The following is a 22,929-nucleotide window of genomic DNA, read 5'->3' as shown; positions in this document are numbered from 1 at the left end:
TCACCTGCCTTCATTTTGTGTGCTTAACCATCAATGGGGAACACTTGTGACAAACAGAAGAGTTTTTCCACATTTCAAAAAGGTAGCAGATAATTAATGACCACATTTATTTTTAGATTCCCATAAGAGTCACATACTAGCACTTCTTGAGTATGTGGCTAGTCAAATAATTTCTGTTTTCTAGCCTACTAGATGCTTAGTGCTCTACAATAGACTTTCCTTCTGGATTTAACCAAGCAGAGGGATAGAACCATGAGAGCACTGGTTTACAACAACTGGTGCACATTATCACTTTGGTATCCCAAGCCATCAGGGATGCCCCTCTCAACTCAGATCAGTCATAAAAAGTCCTATTGCCTACAGCTTAGCAGCTTCCTAACCCAGTCTGAAAGGCCTGCTAAATGGGTCAACCCTTAGAGCCCAGCTCTGGAATAGAATAACCAACAAACCCCCTTTTCCCCCTAAGGATAAGGGAGGGAGAGCACAGCAGGGCAGGCCGTGGTATCCATAGCATTTGAATAAAGTAAAGAGAAAAGATTTAGAAATGGCCAGGTTCAATGAGAGCATGAGCACATCCAACATGCTTAAGGCAAAGGAGAAGCAAGTCTAGGGTCAAGCTAGGAAAACACCCTGCAGCTCTAAGAGTGAGAATTCACATAGCATAACAATTACCAATACCAGATATAATCTTCTAATTACCAGGTAGATCCATAGTATTGAAGGAAACATAAGGTCTAGCTGAAAAAAACAGTCTCTAATTGTAACCCAAATTCATACATCACTAAAGGCTAATGTTCCTACAAGATAGCTAAAGCTGGATATGAAGCCCAAGCCTGGGCTTAAATAGAGGTCCTGGACCTGTGGGCAGAGGGTGTGAATGGTGACCATGTGAGGTGTGTTAGGGCCATTAAGGCTATTAATGCACTTCAGGACCACAACACAGGTTTCTTCCATCTTTGCAGAGTGTGTTTACATGGGAGAACATCTCTGCTTCTGGGATGGAAAGGAGCTGTTAAACTCATACGGGAGAATTAAGGTAAATGAAAATCATTGAGGTAACTCCTCCTGATTTTTTTCTTCAGTTTAAGCTTTCAGTATAGAAGCTTTAGGAATTAAACATTCCTATAGTGTCTGGTTTCTTCTAGAAACTTGTACTACCTTTCTACTGGATCTACTCTTAGTGTTTCTATAAGGAACTATTTCTCTAAATTTCTAGACTAAAGTATTGCAGCTAGTGTAGAACCACTTACTGGAGGTGGTTGTTTGGTTGTATTTTATTTTGGTTTTTTCTCTCAGATGGCTTGTTTGTTTTAATTTGGTTTGTTTTTCTTTCCTTGGCAAGCAGTTTACTTCCCCCAAATAGCGTTTCATAATTTTAGATCTAAATTTCAGACCAGTACTTAAATGGGGGGAAAACCCCAACATCCCCCCCCACACTTTCCTGGTCTTTAAAAGTTCATTTATGTTCATACTTTAAAATGGCTTTAAGAAGGGCCAAAAACATTTAAGTCAAAGCAAAGCAGGTCAAATTGAATGTTTCTTTTTCCACTGAGTATTTTTTATTTAACAAGCAAAAACTTAGAAGTTAGCATTTAGTGTTGAACTTGGCTTGAATGTTTCAATTTTACTCACAAACAGGATAATTATTTATATAGCTCACATTATATAATATTTTTCCTAGAGAGGAAATCAAGTTTTCATGGGAAATGACTTAGCAGGATGAAGTGTTCTGTGCTTCCCATGAGGTTAAAAGTTTAGTCAGCTTTATCCCTTGTCATGTTTACTGTACACACCTTTTGACTTCCTGGTCAAACTGTAAAATTATATGTGTAAACAGCACTAAAACAGACAGGAATTACTAAAAATACAGAGATAAAAATAGTTCTATTAAATAGTTAGTCAGAAAGGCAGGAGTGTAAAAAGCCCCTCTGCTGATGTTCTTCCTGCTTATCCACAGTATCAGCGTGCTTGCTAAGTTTGCTGGCCAAGGGACCATCAGCTATTCTTCACTGTGCTGAAACCCAGCTAAAACAGATGATTAGTGGAGAGATAGCTGCAGGAGGCTGTGTGTTCAGAACTGAGACAGCAGTTCAGATCCGTCTTCTGTCCTTCCTTACAGGTGTGTAAGTTTGAGTTCATGCCACCGTGGCCTCAAAGATTTACCAACACTTGTAAGCTGCTGGTTTTACCAGCAGCTAAAGGTCCAAAACATCTTAGCTATTGCTGTAGTTGCACATTGAGAAGCACAACCCCTGTAAAGAGCCAGAGAACCTCTTCCAGTACTGGAGATATGACTTGATAGCCAGCATTCAATATTCAAAATGTGATAGATCTTGGAAGAGGAGAAAACTGCCAATCTCAGATGCTTTTTGTCAGTATAACTCAGCAATACAGGGTGTTACTCCAATATACAAAATATGATAGATCTTGGAAGAGGAGAAAACTGCTAATCTCAGATGCCTTTTGTCAGTACAGCTTTTTGTCAGGGTGATACTGCAGGGCAGGTACACTGCTAGGGAGGTATTTACCCCTTTTTGGCACTCACAGAAGAAACTGCTGGGTGGATGGAGCTACAAGCAGCCAGGGTCAGGACATGTCCATTATTCAGATGCAATCATCATCCAATTATCTATTTATATTTTATAGATACTATTTAGGAGTTTCTATCTATGTCAATAAACGTTTGTCCTTTTCTCCTCTTCATTACTGGCTGCACAACTACAGACTTGCCTCCCTCCTTGGGAGGGGTGAGCTTAGCAAACAGTACAATTAAAAATGATGGGCGCTAAAATGTCATGTAATGTAAAACGTAATGAGGACATTCCCTTGTGCCCATCCTGCCAGTCTGCCAGCGCAGGCGAGAGGTATTTGTCTCTCTGGCAGAGAGCAGTGGGTCGTTTCTCGCTCGGCTCCCCGTCTCTCACCGGGATGCCTCGCCGGGAGGGATGCAGGGCTCAGCAGGTGGCCTAGCACGCCGCCGCCCTCAGGACCAGCGCTCTCGCTATTTCTTCCAGCGCAGAAGAAACCCCGCTGAATCAGGCTCAGCTCCCGATGCGAGCCTTGCCGAGCCGAAGCATCTGTTGAGCGCAGGGCGCGGAGGCAGGCGCAGCCCGGCCGCGGGGCTGAGCGCGGCTCGCTGGAAGCGGCGGCACATTGATCATCACATTGATCGCATTGATCACACGGCCGCGCGGCCAATTAGCGCCAGCAGCCGGGGCCAGCCCTCGTGTCTGCGCGCTGCCCATCTATCGGCACTAATTACCGAGACACTTCATGCCTACTTTGGATGGGAATTAATTCGAGGCCGGATAAATAATGCATTAGGGTTTATCCAGCCCCGCGTGAAGCGTCGCCCCCGAGGCAGGGCTGGAGCGGCGGCAGCGGCGGCGGGGATGCGCGGGGCGGCGGCCGGGGCCGGGCGCTGAGGCTGCGGGCAGCGCCCAGCCGGGAGCATGCTGAGCCCCAAGATCAGGCAGGCCAGGAGAGGTGAGTGTGCGACCCCTGCGCCCCGCGGGGTGGGGACGGAGACCGGCTGCTGGCACGGGGAAACTTCGCGGCGGCGGCGGAGGAGAGCCCTGGCGCTGCCCGCGGAGTGCACCCACCCCGGCTGCGGGGGCTGCTGCCCCGCTGGCCGAAGCCAGCCCTGGGGAGGAGTGACTGGTCGGGGAGAATGAAGCCTAGGAGGAGGAGACCTGTGCTGGTGCTCACCGGCGTGGTCTGCAATGTCTGGGCTAAACAGCATCGTTAATTAAAAAAAAATAAATAGTACTCTGTCCTGGGACTCGACATAGCCTTTTCATCCCCTTACTGGTTGCTAATGCTGTGTTTCTAATGCTGAGTTCATGATAACGGCTGGAGACAGGTGTGTCTAGTTTACCTGCAGCATCTTGGGGAAGCAGTTTGCTGTAGCACATTATCTTTGCAGGGCTGGATGCAGGAGGTGGAGATACTCGTTCTGTGAGCTGTGGGCAAAACAAAAGGAAGAAGGAAAACCTGCCCTGGGTTTGCAACAGATGCTTTGAGCAGTCATTCGGAGCTGTGAGGTGTAGTGTGCCATGTTTGTAAAGCAGAGAGCTGGGGCTGGGCACAGCCGTTGTCTCCATGTCAGGTCACCTGGAAGAGATGTGCTGGCAGGGGATGCATTCTGTGATCTTCAGGGGCAGCACCAGCTACTCGTTTGACATGGCATTTGGAAATCATCATTGCTACTCACAAACTAATGACAGTGTCAGAGGGATCTCTTCCTGCCCACTGGAAACAGATTAGAGTAATATCATTTAGGAGCTAAAGCAAACACATTCAGAAGAGTATGTAAAGATTAGGGTTTTCTTCAGCCATGCCAGTATTGTCAAATAGGAAAGATATCACTGGTTCTAGCTACTGTGATTTCTGCACAGGTACTTTCAGCCAAATGTCACTGCATCATGTATTGAAAGCCCTATTACGTGATGAACAGTCCTTAAAATACCGACAGCCCATTAAATAGCTGTTAGCATCTTGGAAAGAAGCTTCCTGCCATCTGGAGGTGTCAGGATCAGATATGTACTGCTGCACCCACAGTAAAGTCATAAGTACTTATTTTTCAGTTACACAGGGTTGTAGAAGTTCAGCAAGTCTTTTGTAGATGCTGTCTTTGCCATCCCCCTTCTAAGGGAGTCTTTTAATATATGTATTATCCAGCATTCCTGGTAGCTATTATAGCTCTGATGAGACAAGCTAGGTGATGCTGCTAAGGTTGTACAGGAAGGCTGTGTCATGCCTGCCATTCTTCCACTCTCTTCAAATCACCTGGAAGAGACTAATTTGTGTATTAATATATGTTGAAGTCTAGTTATAGGACAGACATTCTAGATCCCTAGGGCCTCCTGATACTCAGGGGACAAACTATAGTGTACCTTTGTGATTCAATTTCAATTTATAGCAGTATGTGTCATTCTCTCTGTGTTTGTTCTGATTGGTTCATTACCTGTGCATAGGTAAGTTTATTTCTGAATGAATTTAGAACTCAGGAAAAGAGCTGGGATTCTGGAAAGTTTCTTACTTTTGTAATGCTGTAGCAAAGCACTGGTAACCTCTTGCAAAACTTACCAAGTAGGACCTAATCCTGCAAGGTTCTTCTCTAGCTCTTGTTCACAGGAACTGTAAACAGGCCATGCTGGAGATGCTGAATGGTTCTTTAAGGTAAGTGTCCCACCTTGCAAGACTGAGCTAAGTAGGAAATGGCAGTTCATGCTCCCTGGAGTCTCAGCTGGGATTGCTAAAGAGGATTCACGTGATAAACAGTGGAAAAACAAAGTATTCAGAAGGCTGGGAGAATATTCTGCATACAGTGAACATCAAGAGCAGCTGATCTGCTGCAAGCTGCTGCTTGAGTTTGGCTGACTTTTCAGATTTGTGGCTGTCAGCTCTGCCATTGGGACTTAGTTGTGGAAGGGAAGCAATGTGACTTCTGTGAACAGACAGATTGAAGAGAAGGGACAAGGAGGGATATCCTGAATATCTGTCACACTTGAGTGTGGCAGAAGGCAGCAATGTGGCTGAAGCCAGAGATGTTCCTGTATTTGCAGAGTTCTTGAGGTTCAAACCCCAATATGTGTGTTTGGCTAGCTAGCTCTTTGCTTCAGGCTCCCCACATTTGTGGGGAATGTTTCATCAATTTCTTTTTTATTTCCAATTCTCTAGTGAGAATGTGCCTTTAAACATGGAGTTGTGATGTCTGATGCTGTCATTTTTGTTTGACTTGTAGATTGTCCTTAAGAAAGCTCCTGCGTTTAAAGACATTCAAGCTTTTGAAAATGCCTGCTCTGGACTTGAGCCTGACACCCAGGGTGTAGTTCCTAATGTCTGTGAAAGGCACAGTAGAGAACAAAGATAATTTGCCTTACTAAAAGTAACTATGTATAAGGCAGTCCTTGCTGTTCCACCAGCAGCCTCATATCTGTAACTCTGAAACGTGCATTCAGAGGTACACGTTCTTTTCATAAGATCTAGGAAGGTGTAAATCTCACAGATGGAAAATCTTAATGTGAATAAATGGGCCTTCTGGGAAGTCATTCATTCTGGCTGGGCCTGAATGGATTTTGCATTATTTTTTCATCTGTAGGGGTCCATGTACAGCAATTAGTGGAGTCCAGGATCCCAAAATAAGTAGCTGCAATGGAAAACATCTATTTTCGCTTTCTTCTTATGTGATAGGGTAGAAAAATATAGCCTTGCAGAGTGGAGGCAAGAGGACTTTCTGTATAGATTAGAGAGAAGGCAGTGTTCAGACTACATCCTTCAGTCTCAATGGATGCATTTTTGTTTAATTGTTTTTAAGAGATTAAAAAAAAGGCATTTGATCCTTGGCTTGAAAAGTCCCAAAAAGGTTGCCAGCCCAGTTGCATTTAAATGTGCTAGAAAATGGCAGTTGGACTGGCTACAGGCTTATGCATTTGTATTTTGAGTGATGTGATTGCCCTCTATAGAAAGAGAGTTAGCCTGCTGCCATCATATATAATTTACAGTATTCCTGTCTTCAGCACAATGTGTCTCAGTTGTAGAGGCACTAAGAATAACCCTTCTCCCCTTAATAGGGCTTCGTACTTTTGGGTGACACTATGACCTATTATTTCTGTTTGTGACATGCTCATACATATTTTACAAATTTTCCTTACAGTCATAATAATAAAACTTTTTTTGTGTGTTTTAATTAAAACTTAGAGTCTAGAAAAAGTGATGGGAGACATTGTGGTTAGTTAGGCTGGTGCAAAACATACTGATATCCTTCATATGCCTGTAGTGGAACAGTTATTTCCCTCCTGGTGTGTGAAGAGCCATCCTTTCACCAGTCAGAGAAAGATGATGGAAAAGGGAGCTCTCATGTGTCCAGTGTCCCTCACCAAATGCCAGCCTTGCACCTGCAGCCCCAGCTCTGCCCAGGGCAGCACTGGTGCCTGCACAGCCCCAGGTCAGCTCTGGTTAGAGGGGCTGGAGCTGTGCACAGCAATCCCAGAGCACGTGGGAGCCCAGTGCCTTGGCACCTCCAGCCTACCAGGCAAAGGGGAACACCCAGTTTCCTACTCCTGGAACCAAGGTAAACAGCCCTGGAGCTGTGAACTCCTCCAAACACTTCCTTCAGCCCTGAGAGCCCACCAACATTGCTGGGAGCACAGGAGGCCCCAGGTGGGAGCAATCAGAGTGGCTGGTGCAGCTGGCACAGAGGAGCCACCACTAAGGAGCAGCCCACCTGTGAGGGGGAGGTTCACTGCCCCACATCCTTGCAGGGGTGAGTCTGTAAGGCAGGAGAGGCAGTTTGGGAGCTCTCCTCTGGAAAGGTATGTGGGTTAAAGGCAAGGATGAGGTGTTGGAAAGTATAATTAGGTTTGTATCTCAGTTTGGTGGAGGAAGATATCTCTGAGATGGTAGGGAGCAGGAGATGGTTGTAGGGCTGCCTGCAGCATGAGCCTGGGTTTTGTCATGTTGCTTTGGAGGAGCTTGAGATGAAACTGCTGAGTTTAACTTAAAAACCTAAGGCAGGAGTACAGGGGCTGTGGAGGGAGTCATTGGTGCAGTATTGGATTAACTGCCCTGAAGGCAGCAGGAAGAAATAGGACCAGACTAAGGGGTAAAGAAGGGGACAAGTAAACTACAAGAGTTCCTCCTCACTGTGTGCAGCCCTAGGGAGGTGAATGAAGCATGGAGCTACTTTTGTTCTGTGGTACAGGCTTCTAGCACTGAGCTGCTCTGGTTGCAGGGGTGTGTGGCAATGACCTGTGTTATAAGCTCTGGGCTCTAATTGGTTTTTTTGTCTCTGTTCTGATTCAGTGGCTGTGTGCATATAGAGATAGGGTCAAGAAAGTGATGTTTGTGGCATTCCTCCAGAGACAGGTTCACATTTTCACCTTTACTTGGTGGCATGTCCCATGAAGAAGGACATGATTTGTTCAAAGGTGTAATCCTCTCATCTTTGTACAGATACCCCTCTCCAATTGGATTCACGGTGTGTGCTGGAGTAATTGCTGCTCTTGGCAATAGCAGCTTTCTACCCCTGCCTGAAGGCTCAGGCAGGCAGTCATTCTCCTTAGAAAAAGCCCTGAAAAGTTTGCAGGCAGGCACCAGCTTATTAAGCACAGGCAGTCTGAATTTGACATAATGAACCATAGCCTCACCTCCTGGGGAGGGAAAGGAGCATTGAGAAAGAGCAGTAATTCAGCTCTAAGGGCAGCTGGACTACTGGGGAGAGCACTTGTGGGGAGGGAATTAAATATTAAAAATCACAAAGTCATAGGCTCTCTAATTACTAATAGAACATCACTGAGGGAGTACAGGGTGAAACTGTCAGTGTATAAATAGCACAGTGGAAGGGCTACAAATGCAAGCACCCTTCTCCTGAGAGGACAGTCACCTGCACTTTTACCACCTGTATAAATGTATTACTCTTCATTGTAAGATTAGTACCAGAATTACTTTTTTTCCTTGCTGGCTTTCCCCTTACATTTATGGTAAATGATAGGCAAGCAGAGCAGCATAAACAACCTCATTTGTTTCCTTCAGCTCCCTGCAATATGGGCAGGGGTAGTTCAATGTAAGCTTCACTGGTGGGAAAGAGAAACTCCTTCATGAGGCTGCAGTGTGAGCTCTCTGCTGAGCTGGAAGAGGAAAGGATCTGTGCCCAGACTCTGCCCAGGCCTGCACATATTTAAGTCCTTAAAACTAACATGAGGGAGGGAGGGTCCTGCTGACAGTCTTTCTAACAGGTATTCCTTCCACAGAGCTTTTCTGTGCATCCTTTGTGCCCAATGAGTTGTAAATAAGCATTTATGAAGATCTCTAAAGAGAGATACTAGTTTTTTGCTGTGTTTGAAAGAAGTTACTTGTAATATCCTTCTTCTTAAAAGCAGGTGTTAGGAATTGTTACGTTCACTAAGACTGTCATCCTGTGAACTGGTATTTGAGTTAAAACAACCTGTGGTATAAGAAATAAAAGGTAAAGAAGCTGCATATGTTGTTTCTAAAATGAGAACTGATTCTGTTGCATGGGAAGGGATTGGGTTGCTCATGATCTCTTTGGAAGAACAGTAGACACAGGGTTACTACTGACTCCTTTGCAGAGCTCCAGTTCAGGAGGAGCCACCTTTGCTTTATTAACCAGTGATGTCACAAGTACTTGTGGCTTAATGATCTGAGTACTTAGATTCAGAGTATGAATTAATGCAGGAGTAAGAATTCCTGTATTTCTTCTGCCCTTGTACCCCAAATCAACCCTGCTAGTGCAGCGGGTTGTTTAGTCAGCTGTTGCACACAGTAGGAAGCAGGATTTGTTTGCACATTAAAAACAGGTACAACAGTGTTGAAATAGGCACACTGAGCTCTTGGTTATGCCCTAAAAAGCAGGGAAGGAATGATGACCCTCCTGATCTTTGGATGACTGAAAGAAAAGAAATATAATGTTGTGGCTGAATTCAGGGAAGTTTATTGCTGAAAGTGGCTGGGTTCTGGTATCATTTCATCTTATGGCAAGTTGTTGGTAAAAGGCCTTGAGAGAGTTTTCTCTACTCTAGATTCTATTTTTTCAGTCCAGAATAATTTTGGAAAATTATATCCACTGGAGTGGGGTGGAAAAATTTCTTTGGTGCTCATAACATCATTTTTTAGGAACCATTGATGCTGGCAGCCACTGTCTGAGGAATATGGCCCATGTGCTTGGCATGTCACAGACAGTATTTAACAAAAGCACATGGATGACCAGAGTGCCTCTGAGGAGCCTGAGTTTTCACACTGCAGTGGGCCTATGCCTATGCTGCATCTGTAGTGCTGCAGAGCTACAATTTTGATCAGGACTCCACAGTATTTGGTGCTGTACAAACTCAGGCCACAGTCCCAGCTCCAAACTGAATGTTATTGTAGTCAGCATTTTTTTGTTTGTTCCTTAATCTACTGTGACTGGGAAGATTATTAAAAATTAATAGCCATAGACATTGGGAGGATTACAAGGGGTTGTTTCTGATTGCAGAGGGAATTCAAGGTATTTATACAGCCTTCCTTCTCTGACCTGATTTGACTCACTAAAACACCAGGAAGAAAAAATATCTTAGAACTTTCTACCATTCCAGTGCACAACTTTTCTTATAAAAAGGTCTCACCTTGTCAGTGTAGGAATGTAAGCTGTGTGTATTGGCAGATGGAAAGAGCAGAATGGAAGAAGGAAGAAAGGAGTAAGACTTTTTTCTTCTGGCAGGGGTGAGCTGTAGCTCAGTGTGGTTGTCAGTGGGGTTACAAGTGCTGTGCCAGCAGCAGAGATGCCTTCAGCAGTGTGGGATATGGAGATTTCTTGTCAGGTATGCAGCTCTAACCAACCAGACAGAGAACATATACAGCTTCCTAGAGATTGTGCCAGGGTTCAGTGGGAGTGGAGGGCTGGTGCTCGGGTGTGCTGGATAACGTTGTAGTTGTGGTGTCTAACAGGTGCCATGTGCTTTAAAGCAACACATCCAATAGCTGTGACCTAAGTGCTGCTCTGTCCCTTGAACAGTCTGCAGTGGATCCAAGTAGGAGATCTCAGAGGATAGTGCAGATAAAGGGACTTTAAAATACAGTCTTTTGCTGGGAGCAGCTTCTGTACTTGTTCATGTATCATCAAAATGGCCGGTAAGTCTGGTTTTGCTATAAGAAAGGATGTGGGCTATTTCACTTTACTAGATTATAAATTGTTAGGTCAATCTGTTGTAGCAGAAAGAATTAAGTCATTATCCTTTCATCTTGGCACTTATCCATGATCTAATGCTAATGGTTTGAAAAGGCTGGCATGGCTATGTGGATTTGCAGGGCAGTTTCAAGAACAGCTGGTGGCAGGTTACTACAGTATTTAAGGTTTGTTCATTGACAGGTGTCAAAATCACCACACATTCCTACAACTTGAAGCTGTAACTCCAATTCTCTTGCAAATGCAAGGTTAAACTCAAATAATTATTCTGTGGAGTTGAGACCTGCTGGCCTTCTTGCTGATAGTGATAGTGAAGTTCAGGACTGAAGTTCAGGACTACTTTGTGCAATAGCTGAAAGGTCTCCAGTGTGAAATGTCAACCAACTAAGCAATGCCCCTTTACCTACATGATAGCAATGGATTGCCAAAAATCCATTTTCCTTTTCCATCCTTTTCCGGAAGTCCAACATGCCAACAATTTGTAACAATAAAGATGAATGTTCTTCAGGAGAAAGGGATTAAATTATCCCAATGACTATATGTTTTGGGTTGGGTTTTTTGTTTTTTGGGGTTTTTTTTGTATTGTGTGGGGTGGATCGCATCGATTATCAAATATACTTGTGTTTTCCTTGACCAGTAAATACACATAAACACACATACAGCAACACAAACTGATATATATTAATGCAGGAAAGGTCCTGCATTAATATATATCAGCTTGTGTTGCTGTATGTGTGTTCTCTGATGTGATAAAGACATCACCAGGCTGTTGGCTGAAAGAAAAACAAATCAAGGGAAGGAAGGAGTTAAACATAGCATGGCACTTTGCTCTGTAAAGTGTTGTGAGGAGACAGGTGCAGCTTTCTTGAGCAGAAGTGATGGAGCACAAGCTGGCTGTTAGGGTAGAGTTTCTGGATGTGGCAATTGTCATCCACATCACAAAATGTGAGCAGCTACATGGCTGTGTAGCACCATTTTGTTTCTGTAGAGATTGCTACTCTGTCTTGAGGGAGCTAAAAGCTCTTGTCAGTTCCTTATAAGTGATATTCTTCTAATTGCCTAAAAATATCTTGTCACTAACTACTTCAAATATTCTGCCTTTAATTATTCACTTATTGTGTTTCAAGATGCTTAATTCTCAGATTGTACTGAGGAAGTACCTTGGTTTTGTTTGTGTTTACTGACTCTGGTATCTTAGCAATCAAATTCAAACACTAATATGGTTCTGTGATGGACACAGAAAAATCTAAACCAGATATTTTATTGCCTACAGTTCAGTGAAAGGAAATTCAGTATCTGTTTATAGGCATATTACCTGCATTTCCAGTGAATCCTTTTTATAGGGACAAATTTGAATTAAATAAACCAGTGGAGAATATGATTTATAGTATGGGAAGCCACTTCCCTTTGTGGCTAGTACTTTAAATGAAGACTATATTAGAAATAATATGTAGTGTCACAGTGTCATCAGACTGAAGGAACACCAGAGCAAAGTGCCTTTATTGTAGGACAGTTTGTTGGCCAAAATCAATTATAATGACTGTATTGATTTTAGCTAACTGCCTATGAAATTTCAAAAGATTACATCTTTAATTGGTATTGAATTGCATTGATTTGATTGATTTCCATGTCTGGTTTAAGTAAGTACTTATGGAGTGCTCAGATCTCTAGTGGTGCTCAGAGCTGGTAGTGGGAGGGGAGAGCAGAAGAGATTGTATAATATTGCCAGGCAGGATTGAACTCAGGAAGGGGGGATGGTATGGACAGGGGAGGGAAGGTGTTGTCTCTATTGTGTGCATGCTCAGGGTGGGAGAGAGATAGATGTCATGAGAAAACAGGAATGTGGCTGTTGCTTGGAGGCAGGTCTGAGTTGCAGAGGAACTCTTGTAGTGGTGTGGGGCCCTCTGGATAGGGATTGCTGCCTCTGTAAGGAGTGGCAGTGTGGCTCCATCCAATTTGACCCATCCACTCCTTAGGATAATCTCTGGTTTTACTTTTAGATGCATGACAACCAAGTATGGGGTTTTGGAGGGGAGTTTATTTAGTGTAGTCTCAGGCATTTGCACAGTGAGTATGGAGCAGCATTTCACTGCCCTGTCTCATATTCCTCCTCCCATCTTCATGGATATGAGAACTTCCATGTGCCAGTGTCACTTCCAGTTGCAGGAGTGATTTCGAGGTCTGTAATTCTGATTCTTGCCTTACAGAACTATTTGCCCTCCCAGAATGGCCTGACTCGTTAGTGCCACCTGTGGGTCTGCCCTTACCTCGCTGTGCTGCACTCACCTTGTTTTTGGGGATGGTGTGGTTGTGGTTGGCACTTCAGTACTGCCGTGCTGTGCAAATGAATCCCAACCCTTTTCTCAAGGAGGGTTTGAATCCTTTCTACACTGATTTCTGTTTAGAACTTAGGTGTATGACTAAATCAATAGTCAGCTAATGATAATGTGAAGAGTGAAACCAACCTGTGTGGTGTTATTGAAAACACATTACTGGATCAGAACTCCAGAGCATGTAAAGTATTTGCTGAGTTGTGAATCTGATTTATTGATTTGTTTTCTTCCTGTTCTGCTGATTCCATAATTCTGTTAAATAGATAAGCACAAATAATATATTTCTACCATTAAGAATCAGGGGCTTGGTGTACTGCATTAGATTATCAAAGCAGATATTTTGATCCCAGTAACCTGAGATAGCTGCTGCTTAAAAGGCAGGCCGTGCTCATTCTGACCTCTATGCAATTATTGTATTCTGTGAAGCATGCAATATAAGCATCAATGCTGTTAATAGCCATAAATAATTCCTCTTTCTAAAAATTTCTATCTGATCCATGTTGTTGACTTGCAGATGAAGTTGCTAAGTATGTCCCTAATGAAATTAACTATTACAGTCTTGACCAGAAACGAAGGAAATGGAAAGCAAAGACAGCATGAAGAATTAACAATCATAGCAATTGATTGAGACATGGTGCTGCATAAAATAAAATAAGAAAAAGTTCTGCATTCTCCTGAGACTGATCATGAAAGCTCTAATTCTTGACTAAAATAAATAATTACTATGTGAGCTATACAAATAGTATCAAAGGGGGACTGAGGGAACATACAAGGTAACATATCTGGTAATATTTCAAAGCAAGATGTTTGATGTCTTTTGTGAGGTCTGTGTCAATACAGATGGTAGTTTTCCAGTTAAATTAAACTAATTTCTGTTTAGAGTGAGAGATAAAGTAGCAGAAGGTGTATATAACCACATGCAAGTCAGGAAAACTGGAGGCTGATGGGATTTTCATGCTGAAGTCAGAGAGTGCTAAGGTACTTCAATGTGGAGATGACTTAGATGCTTGCTGAAAGATGGATTTTGGTATCACTAGACTAATTGGTTACCTTAATAGCCAAGATGTCCCCTAAGAACCATTATAGTGCCTTTGATAAAAGCAAATTTTTGGGGTATTTATTTTTGTAATGACATAATTTGTAACATGAGTGTGGATTGGAAATTGGACAGTCTAAACCAGATTGCAGTTTGGTCATAGTTGTAAAATGGGGTTTGGGATGAGAGAGAGAGGTTTTATCCAACTCAATTCCTCTGGGCCTCTGCAACAGAGATTTAAACATGAGCAATGAGTTTTCTTACTGAGAAATAGGGTCCTCTGTGCCTGGTGGTGATGGGGAGGGGGCTGGAGGTGCTGGTACCTCTGTCACCATCTGCCAGAGGATGCTGTGCTGCCAGAAGGGTGGATGCTAAAGCCTGAGGATGCTGGCTGTGTGGGGGAAAGTGGTTCTTGATATTTACAGGAATGAAAATACCTGAGAGAGCTCAGACTACAGCGAGTGAGCTTAGATAATATGCCTGGATACACTAAAGCCTGATTTTAAGTGAACTCTGTATTATTTTTTTCTATTGTTTTGGCACATAAATGTAATCAGAATGAAGGAGTACTGGGTTGGAAGAGTCCAAAAGTTGCTGGTAAATTTTACTAATTTAAGACTAATGCTGTATATTAGCTCACATTAAATTCAGCAATGTATTTTGGGCATAAACTAAAGGAAGACTAATTCTTAAAAAGCTATGATGCTGCAGCAGCTCTTCTTACAAAATTTCAACTTTTAAATTAATTTTGAAGTGAAACTAAAAACAAACAAAAAAATTCTTACAGCACTAAATAGTTATAATTTGAAAACTAATTTTTCTTGAGTGAGCCACAAGGCAAAACCTGTTCTTTACAGTTTTGTGGAGAGCAGCAGGATTTACCTTAGTAGTTTAGAGAAACGGGAAAAAAATCCATACTGCCTGTCAATCAGGGCTTTCATCAAGTCTGAAATTTAACAAAGTGATACATCTTGTGTCTATAAATCTGGAAGGTTGATGGGGTCAGTATAAGTGCCTGCTGGATGGCTACAGGAGAGGTGAGTGGATCCTTAAGACAGAGAGGAAGGAGAAAATGAGGATTGTATCACAGAGACTTTTTGACAATGGGAGGGTGTGATACCATTCAGGTCTGCCCTCTGCTGATGGAAGTGTTTAGTGTGTAGATGTGCTGGTTTAGAGCTCTTTATAAAGCACAACATGATGACCTGACAGCCAGGTCATGAGGAAGGTCAAAGCAGATTTTATCACAGACACCAACGTGATTTTCCTCTCTGGATTACACTGAGGAGGCTCTTTAAAGATTTGACATAAGTCCCTTATCTGCCTCCTTATTTTGCAATTTGCTTCATGGAAGTGAAGAAATAGGATCAATTTTAATGTTGCAAATGTGATTTAAAAAAAAAAAATCCCCAAACCCTGCAAATCCTTGTTATTTTTCTTTGTTTGGTGAATACTGACAATTTCATCACTGTGTGGTGAGGCACCAGGAGCAGAAGCCAATCACGTGGTAACGTCAAGGCCATGGTTAGTTCTCTGAACACAAAAGAGGCAAAATTAGACAGTACTCTGAGAGGCAGAGGCTTGCTTTTCCCTTTCTTGTGGTGGTTTGAATTAGCTGTAGTGTATCGGGGTACCTGGATAAGAAGCTTGCCTGGTTTTAGCTGCAGCAGTTCACAGTGTTAATGTGAGATATCAGTGATGCAGATTTACTGGTACTGGCCTGTAAACTCATGCCTTGTTCCAAGTGGGCAGTTATAAATTGTGCTTTAAGTTAGCTGAATGCAGAAAATGGGAAGGGGCTGGATCATATTAGCCCCAATGAAGGAAAAATGGCATGAAATATTAAATAACTATTATTATAAGATACTTCATAAATCCAAAGGAGGTGGAGGGGGAAAAGACCTATGAGGACACCTAACCTATCTATTCTGGAGGACTGGCTTGCTGCCTGCAATATGGAATCATGGTCTGCTACTCCAGACTAGTTCTGACTGCCCCAAGCTTTAGTATTCTTAATGCAAGAGAGGAGGAAAGAAAGGGTCATAGACTTTTTTTCTATTTCTTAAACTTTTCCTCACTTGTTTTATGTTTCTGAAACCCTTCCTCAGATTTACATGTTGGTTTTTTCCTCTATTTTGTCTTTTTATTTTTTAATTTTGTTTTTCTGCTTCAGTGTCAGAATGCCCTGAAGAGAGAGATGACTTCAATAATTCTGGATAGCTGTGTTCTCTCTATGTCTTTTGTATGGATCACAGTCACTACTTTGATTGACAATTCTATTTTTAAATTTTCCTCAGTTTTTAATTTTTTTCTCTCCTATGGCAGCTGGGTTCCCTGGCTAATCCCCCCCAGACTGGTAGTGTCTGGAGTGAGAATATTTTTTTATACTCGCTTCTTCTCTTTGTGCCCCCTCACGATACATCTGCAAATCCTCATCAGGCAAGTATCCTGTTAGGAGAGAGCAATATCATTATTCCCATGTAGAGCTGGGAGGCAGTGATGATTTTTGCCACAAAGAATGGTTGTATGAGCAGTGGAACCTCAGTGGAGGTGTTATGTCTCCTTAGACACTCTGGAGTGAGAAGTGCCAAAAAAGGTGATGTTTGTCCTGTGTTTAACTGTCATGAATTTGAATGTACACCCTGAAAAACAAGTACCTGTTCAAGAAGGAAACATGTCTGTCCATATCTGAGGAGGAAGTGTGGAACAGTTATTTAGCCTCTCTGAGTGTTCTTGCTATTGTTTCTTTGTTTCACTTGCTCTGTAATTGCCTTTTCAGCCCGGTCAAGGAGTCTGGTGATGGGTGAACAGATTGGGCCTCCCTCCAGACCATCTTCCCCAAACCCTCAGGAACGTGTGCTGAAGTGTGGCTGGCTAAAGAAGCAGAGGAGCATCATGAAGAACTGGCAGCAGCGCTGGTTTGTGCTGCGTGGGGATCAGCTCTTCTATTACAAGGATGAAGAGGAAACGAAACCTCAGGTATGACTAGAGAGCTGCAGGAGCTGTGGTTGTGACTCCTGTGTGATCACAGCTGTGCTTGGATTGACAGCTCATTTCAGATGTTTTCTGTCCTCACCAAAGCCATTCACACTTAAGGAGGCTCAAAGGCATGAGATGTTGCAGGGAGGTTTTTCTACTACCAGACAAGTGGTGGAGCTTGGGAAAAGGTTAGAAGGTGCTTACTTACCCACTAGGGCATGCTGACCTCCAGATCTTAGTATAGTCAGCTGTGAGACTGGAGTTTGACAAGAAGAGCTATGGAGTTGAATATTACTGAGGCAGGAGTGATTAACCTTCTTGCTCAGCTGGGACTTGTTATCTCCCAGCTAATCCTTGTTAGCCATGAGGTGAAACAGCTGCTTAGAGCTGGCTTGTGTGTGTGGAGTGTGTAGGTTTGGCTACATGCTGAGAATGGGCTGTAATATGTGTTTTAGTGGGGAGGAGGGAGTGGGTGCTGTGCTATGGGCTAAAGTTTGCAGAGGAGACAAAGAATTTCTTATTCATGTTTTTCTAAGGCCTGAAAAATTCTCTCAGAGCATTTGAGCTAAGGTCTTTCCTGTTGCTGTAGTAGATTATGCATCATAATTCACGAAGACATTGTTTTGACTGTCAGGCCTTTAACCAGAGTCATTGAACAGAGGGAACATAATTGAATGAGCCAGACAATGTCCCTGTGCTGCTGGCTCCTGATGAGTCAGTACAGGCATTACAGAGTGACAGTCAGCCTGTGTAATATCATCACCATCCACACACTCATTAAAGACAATTATTAAACTGCTTGATGCAGCTGCCTGCTTGACTGTCACACATAAATTTCATTGTAGAGTGAGAATGGAAATTAATATTCCCCTGTGGGTCTGACATAAATACAGTAGATGAATGAGGATGTTGACTGCATCTTATATCTTGCACTCTCCTGATCAGGGATTTGGTCCATAATTATGGAAAGTCTGCTGTGTAAGGGCTAGAGAGATTTGAACTTGATGATGTAAGTTGATTACTCAGGATGCTTCCAGCAACAGATGGATTTTGCACTTTCAAACCAGGCACCTTATCTTCCATATGCAATGCATGTGGGAGAGCTGGGCACTTCTGAACCATGTCAGTGAACATGATGAGGAAGAAATGGCCTCAGCAGTCAGGCTGTAAAGGGTCTCTTTAACCCTGGCTCTTTTTGGGCACAGGGTTACATTTATCACTGTGGGAAGATATTTTGTACAGGGTGATACAGGACTATGTTCTGACTATTCTTGTAATAGTTGCAAATTAGGATTTGCATCTGACTCCAGCCAGGACTGCATGCATCCCATAGTGAGATGTACTTGTGGGACTCAGAGACAGCTGTGGCTTGGGATTCTCTGGAATGAAGGGGCAATGGCACAGGTGTGCCCATGCACCTTAGGAAGACAGCTGAGACCCTTTGTTGTAGGGAGATTTTTTTATAGGCTTTGAAGATATTTTCTCCAGTTGTTATTGATATTAATCCCTAATTTTCTTCAGCCCTAAAGGTACTCATGCCTAATTTAAGTATTTTTGGTTTATTTATTAAGTATGGCCTTTAGCTTGTATGTAAGAACTAAATCAATAGTTTCACTGAAATTCCCATTGATCTTCCACCTACTTGATTATTTCTACATAGTCTGGAAGAGAGTTGTATTCTTGTTGTTTACCTGATAAAGTCAAATGAGATTTATGGCATAATGTTTCAAAAGAGAAACATGAAACAACTTCTTTTTCTTCATGGATGTTGCCTTGCCTATTTTTATGAAAACCTGTTGTTTCAGATTCTTAGAGGAAACTGCAGATACTCTTCCTTTAATAATATTGCTGAAAAGGTGGAATTGTAATCTAATGGCAGGAGAATCACACAGGCTTTCTGGAGTGAAGTCGAATTTTTCTGTTGTCTTAATGGTTTGAGTACTGTTGAAGGTACTCAGTTTTTATTTGTGTGCCACATGACAGTTGCAGTTGCACAGCCCACTCCATCAGAGACCAAAGGTTAGAGGGTGGATCTGCAGCCATTGTTTTTCTGCAGAGTTTTCTTTTTTTTGCCCCGTGAGGACAGGGGGAAGGGAGGACTGACCTGCAAAGAGTTTTTGATGCTCCTACTGACTCTGTCAATATGTTTGTGTTTTTAAAGGAGCTTTGGGCTTGTTTCTATTCCCAGGAAAGGAGAGAGCATACATCCCTCCCCAGTTTCCAGGGGAAAAGAAGCCACTGTGCAGCTGATTGATTAACCCTTCCTTGAGTATTGACTTGACATGATGAAAGGCTTTAATGCATCTGCAGTGGGCTTGAATTTTGCCCTTTAGAAAGCTGCAGAATTTTCTAGAATGTGTTCTGGACTCTAAAGATGGTGTTCTATGCAATACTTTTTGATGCCATTTGGAATTCAGATGCATCTGCATTTTTGTCAAGTTGCCTTTCCTATGTTTTCCTGTTATCGATGGAATGTCTTCAATTTATCTTCTAATTTCAGTGAACCCCAGAGCCAAATTGCAGGGCAACAGGATTGGGAGGTAAGGGTGGTGAAGGCTTATCCTGTTGTGTTAACTTATTTTACCTCAATTTTAAATCTTACCACCATTCTTGAGAAACCACTCAGCATGGACTTTGCTAAGTGCCCTCCTCCATGGTGTCCTTCCACAACTTACACTGGGTAGGGGACAGGAGCTGAGCCTTGACTCTGTTGAACAAAGCATTTGTAGGAGGATGTATTCCTGAGGAGCAAATCTATGGAAGCTATACTGAATAGTGACAATGCAAAGTAACACATCTGGCTTCACTGTTTATAGAGAAGATTGCAAAGCTCTTATGATGAGTTGTCTTCTGTAAGTTGAAATTCTGGATTGTCTGTCTCATGAGACACTAATTGTATTACTCCATTGGATGTGGATCTGGAAGCTGACAAATAGCATAACTGGAATTTGTTTTGATTACCAATGTTATGATGGTCCTGTGTGTCTTGGATTTGGTTGTTGTCAGATCAGTAAACATACATAGCTACATTCTCATCAGCCAGAGATATGTGTGAAAAACCCAACTGAAACTTTCTTCATTTTCTGTTCATCAAGAAAAGATGCTTTGGACCCTGTTTGCATTCCAGGGCAGTTCAGTGCAGGAGTGGGAACTGCTGATTACCTTCTTCATGGCTTAACTCTTGAGAGTCCCAGAGTCTGTCTGATTGTGCATAGGTCCTGAAGAATGTTAGCTGGAAACCCTTTAAAATACCAGAAATTAAATGCTTGTTTCACTCAGGTTACTGGAGAAGAGCTTCTTGTGATGTCTTTTTCAGTTTTTCCATAGATTAAGAGGATTTTGTTCACTTTGAAGATACTATGTCACCAGCTATGCAGAGTTCCCAAACTGGAATACATTGTGTTAATTATGCTTGGGCTCAAAATGGAAATGAAGCTGAATACTGGCAGCATTTGAACTTTGGAAGTAAAGGGGCTCAGGTTTTTTCTAGGGAAGCAATAGTCTTTGGGATTAAAAAGCAGTCTGTTGTTTTTCAAACCTGAATTATCTGCTCTCTTCAAGTATTTCCCTGGGAACTTCTGTGTACTGAGCATCTCTGGAAAATCAGCCATTTTATTCAAATGCATGCTGCAACCAGAAATTCAAGGGTGTCAGAAGAGTCGGTGTAATGTGAGATGAAACTCTTGCAAGGGATAATTAGGTATGGAAACCAGGGAGAATCATTTCTGCATGCTCAGAGTAGTGTTATTCCAGAGGAAACAGCCTTAACCAGCAGTGTCCAGTGTGAGAGAAAGGACAGTGAAGCAGGTGGACGACCAGCTCAAATATTTTCTTGCTCAGAACTGTGGAAAGGTGTAGGGATCAGTAGATGAGCAGGACTTGAGTTCTACTATGCATTTTATTATCTTTTCCTTACCCTTTTAGAGGCCTTTTCCTTTTCACTAATGTTTGTGTCCATTACAGGGTTTGATACTACTGCAAGGCAGTCAGGTGAACGAGCTGCCACCTAATCCTGATGAACCAGGGAAACATCTGTTTGAAATTACTCCAGGTATGCCAGCATTTTTTTGTGCTTTCACTACAACATCACATCACTCCCATCAGTTGTCACTAATGGTAATTGAGGTGTATTGATCACTCCTGAATGTTCTGATACACTGGCAAGATTATCCAGTGAGACTGAGAAAGGGGACTTGACTACATGGTGTTCTTTTTTCTGGATATAAGTGCTGCTGTGGTGCCTCATTTTCATTTAACAGTAGTTGAGATGCATCATGATCCTTGACTTTCCTGTTTGGAGAGGCTTTTTTCTTGCAGCATTGTGTGGTCTCTCTATGGATGCATTCTTCTGGTTGTTGCAGGAGAAACAGGCACAGAACTTAAGGAAAAGTGGTATCTGGATGCAATTTCTTTCATGTATACTAATTATTTTGGGAAGTGGGTGGGAGTGCAGACAAAAAGCTTCAAAACACTTCCCTTTTGGATAAAAGGTTTAAGAAAATAAATGGCCTAGCATGGAAGTGAGGTTGAAATTTTTTCAGGTAGAAAATCTAATGATCTGTCACGGTAGTATTAATGTAAAACTTTTGCAGTCATTTTAGGTCCCATATTAATGCTTTCTGGGGACAGAGTTGGTATCTCCAAGATAGATTTAGAATTAAGTTCCATATTGCAGGAGCAATTTGATTCAGTTCTGATTGTATTTGGGAATATTTGTTGTTGTTGTATTTGTGTTCAAACCCTGCACATAGATTGTCTGCAAAATGAAGATGTTTTCCCTAACTTATGCTAAATCCCATTTGTAGTTAACTTAGTTGCTACATGGATAGTAAATATTGAAAACCACCATGAATAGCCAGTCAATACAGAATGTGATTGACGCAGACGTCACTGCAGAATGTGGCCCGAAGAGTTGCCCAATTTGTTCACAGTACATTTATTCTGTGCTGGTTTTGGCATTAATACCTTTTCTTTTTTTTCCATGTGTTCTGAAATGACCGTGTTCTGCGTGGCTGCCAGCCTGCAGAACACCCACATAGTGAACAGCTCTGAAACAGATGCCAGATAGGAAGGGCAGCACAAATGATCTTGCAGGACCCAGATCTCTATTTCCCATCACTGCCCATCTTTCCCTGTGTTGGATGTATGGCCATGATCACATTTCTGCCTAATTGTGTTTCATTTATCCCACTATAAGCTAGGACTCTACAGTTTCTATAGCAATGGTAAGATATTATTTTAAATCTGTCACAGCTAAGTTGGGGATGTTGTGAATACAGGTACATTCAATAGCTCAAGTATAGATTAGGGTTTTACTGTGCTAGTAAGCATCAAAGCTTTAACCAACAAAATTAAGAACGGAGTGAAACATTCCTAAAGTGTACCTATAGCTGATACCAGTTTATCTGGCAAAGAGAAGAGGCTGAGATCTGAGAAATGTCCAAAGGGTTCCAAAGTCTGTGGTACCAGTTATCTCCAAAAACCTATTTTGTGATTGTTGGCTAAGGTATTCAACGTCCTTGTTGTGCAACTGTTGCTGTGATCTTGCCACCTTTCCTGTGCTGCAGGCTGTATTAAGCTTGGCTGTGAGAGCTGTTCCCTCAGAGGGCAGGGACTGGAGTAACAGCATGTCCTGTGCTGTAACAGAGCCTGTATTGATTTTCTGCTGAGTAACAAGAACTAATGATGGGCATTGTGTATTATTCATGTTTCATCAAGTTCATTTCTAAGCTGTATAGGGCAGCTGGGAGAAGGGTTAACTAGGGACATGAGAGGCTGCAGAACAGTTCTACAGTCAAACCAGGGTTAGATCTGGTCACAGGACTTCCTGAAATATATTCTCTATATTCCTTTTTGGGGAAACTGTGTAAATTTCTGGACCCTTTTGAATCCATTCA

General features: G+C 42.4%; 1 protein-coding gene across 2 annotated transcripts in view; it reads left to right on the top strand.

Moving 5' to 3' along the window:
- The first annotated feature begins 2,805 nt into the window (after positions 1-2,805).
- Positions 2,806-22,929, top strand: part of ARHGAP22 (Rho GTPase activating protein 22) — a 121,419-nt gene continuing 101,295 nt past the window's right edge. Inside the window, exons 1-3 of one of the 2 annotated variants that reach the window (XM_071439051.1) lie at positions 2,806-3,486; positions 16,833-17,032; positions 20,996-21,083. In XM_071439051.1, coding sequence (XP_071295152.1) covers positions 3,453-3,486; positions 16,833-17,032; positions 20,996-21,083 — 322 coding nt within the window. In that variant the 5' untranslated portion in view covers positions 2,806-3,452. The remainder of the gene's footprint in view (positions 3,487-16,832; positions 17,033-20,995; positions 21,084-22,929) is intronic. The other variant, XM_071439052.1, reaches the window with a different exon arrangement.

Source organism: Agelaius tricolor, unplaced genomic scaffold, assembly GCF_023055355.1.
Source record: "Agelaius tricolor isolate 1412-34295 unplaced genomic scaffold, bAgeTri1.0.p SCAF_13, whole genome shotgun sequence".
In the NCBI taxonomy this organism is placed as follows: Eukaryota; Metazoa; Chordata; class Aves; order Passeriformes; family Icteridae; genus Agelaius; species Agelaius tricolor.
Note: the sequence above shows the minus strand (reverse complement) of the source record. Positions and strands in the feature narration are given on the sequence as shown.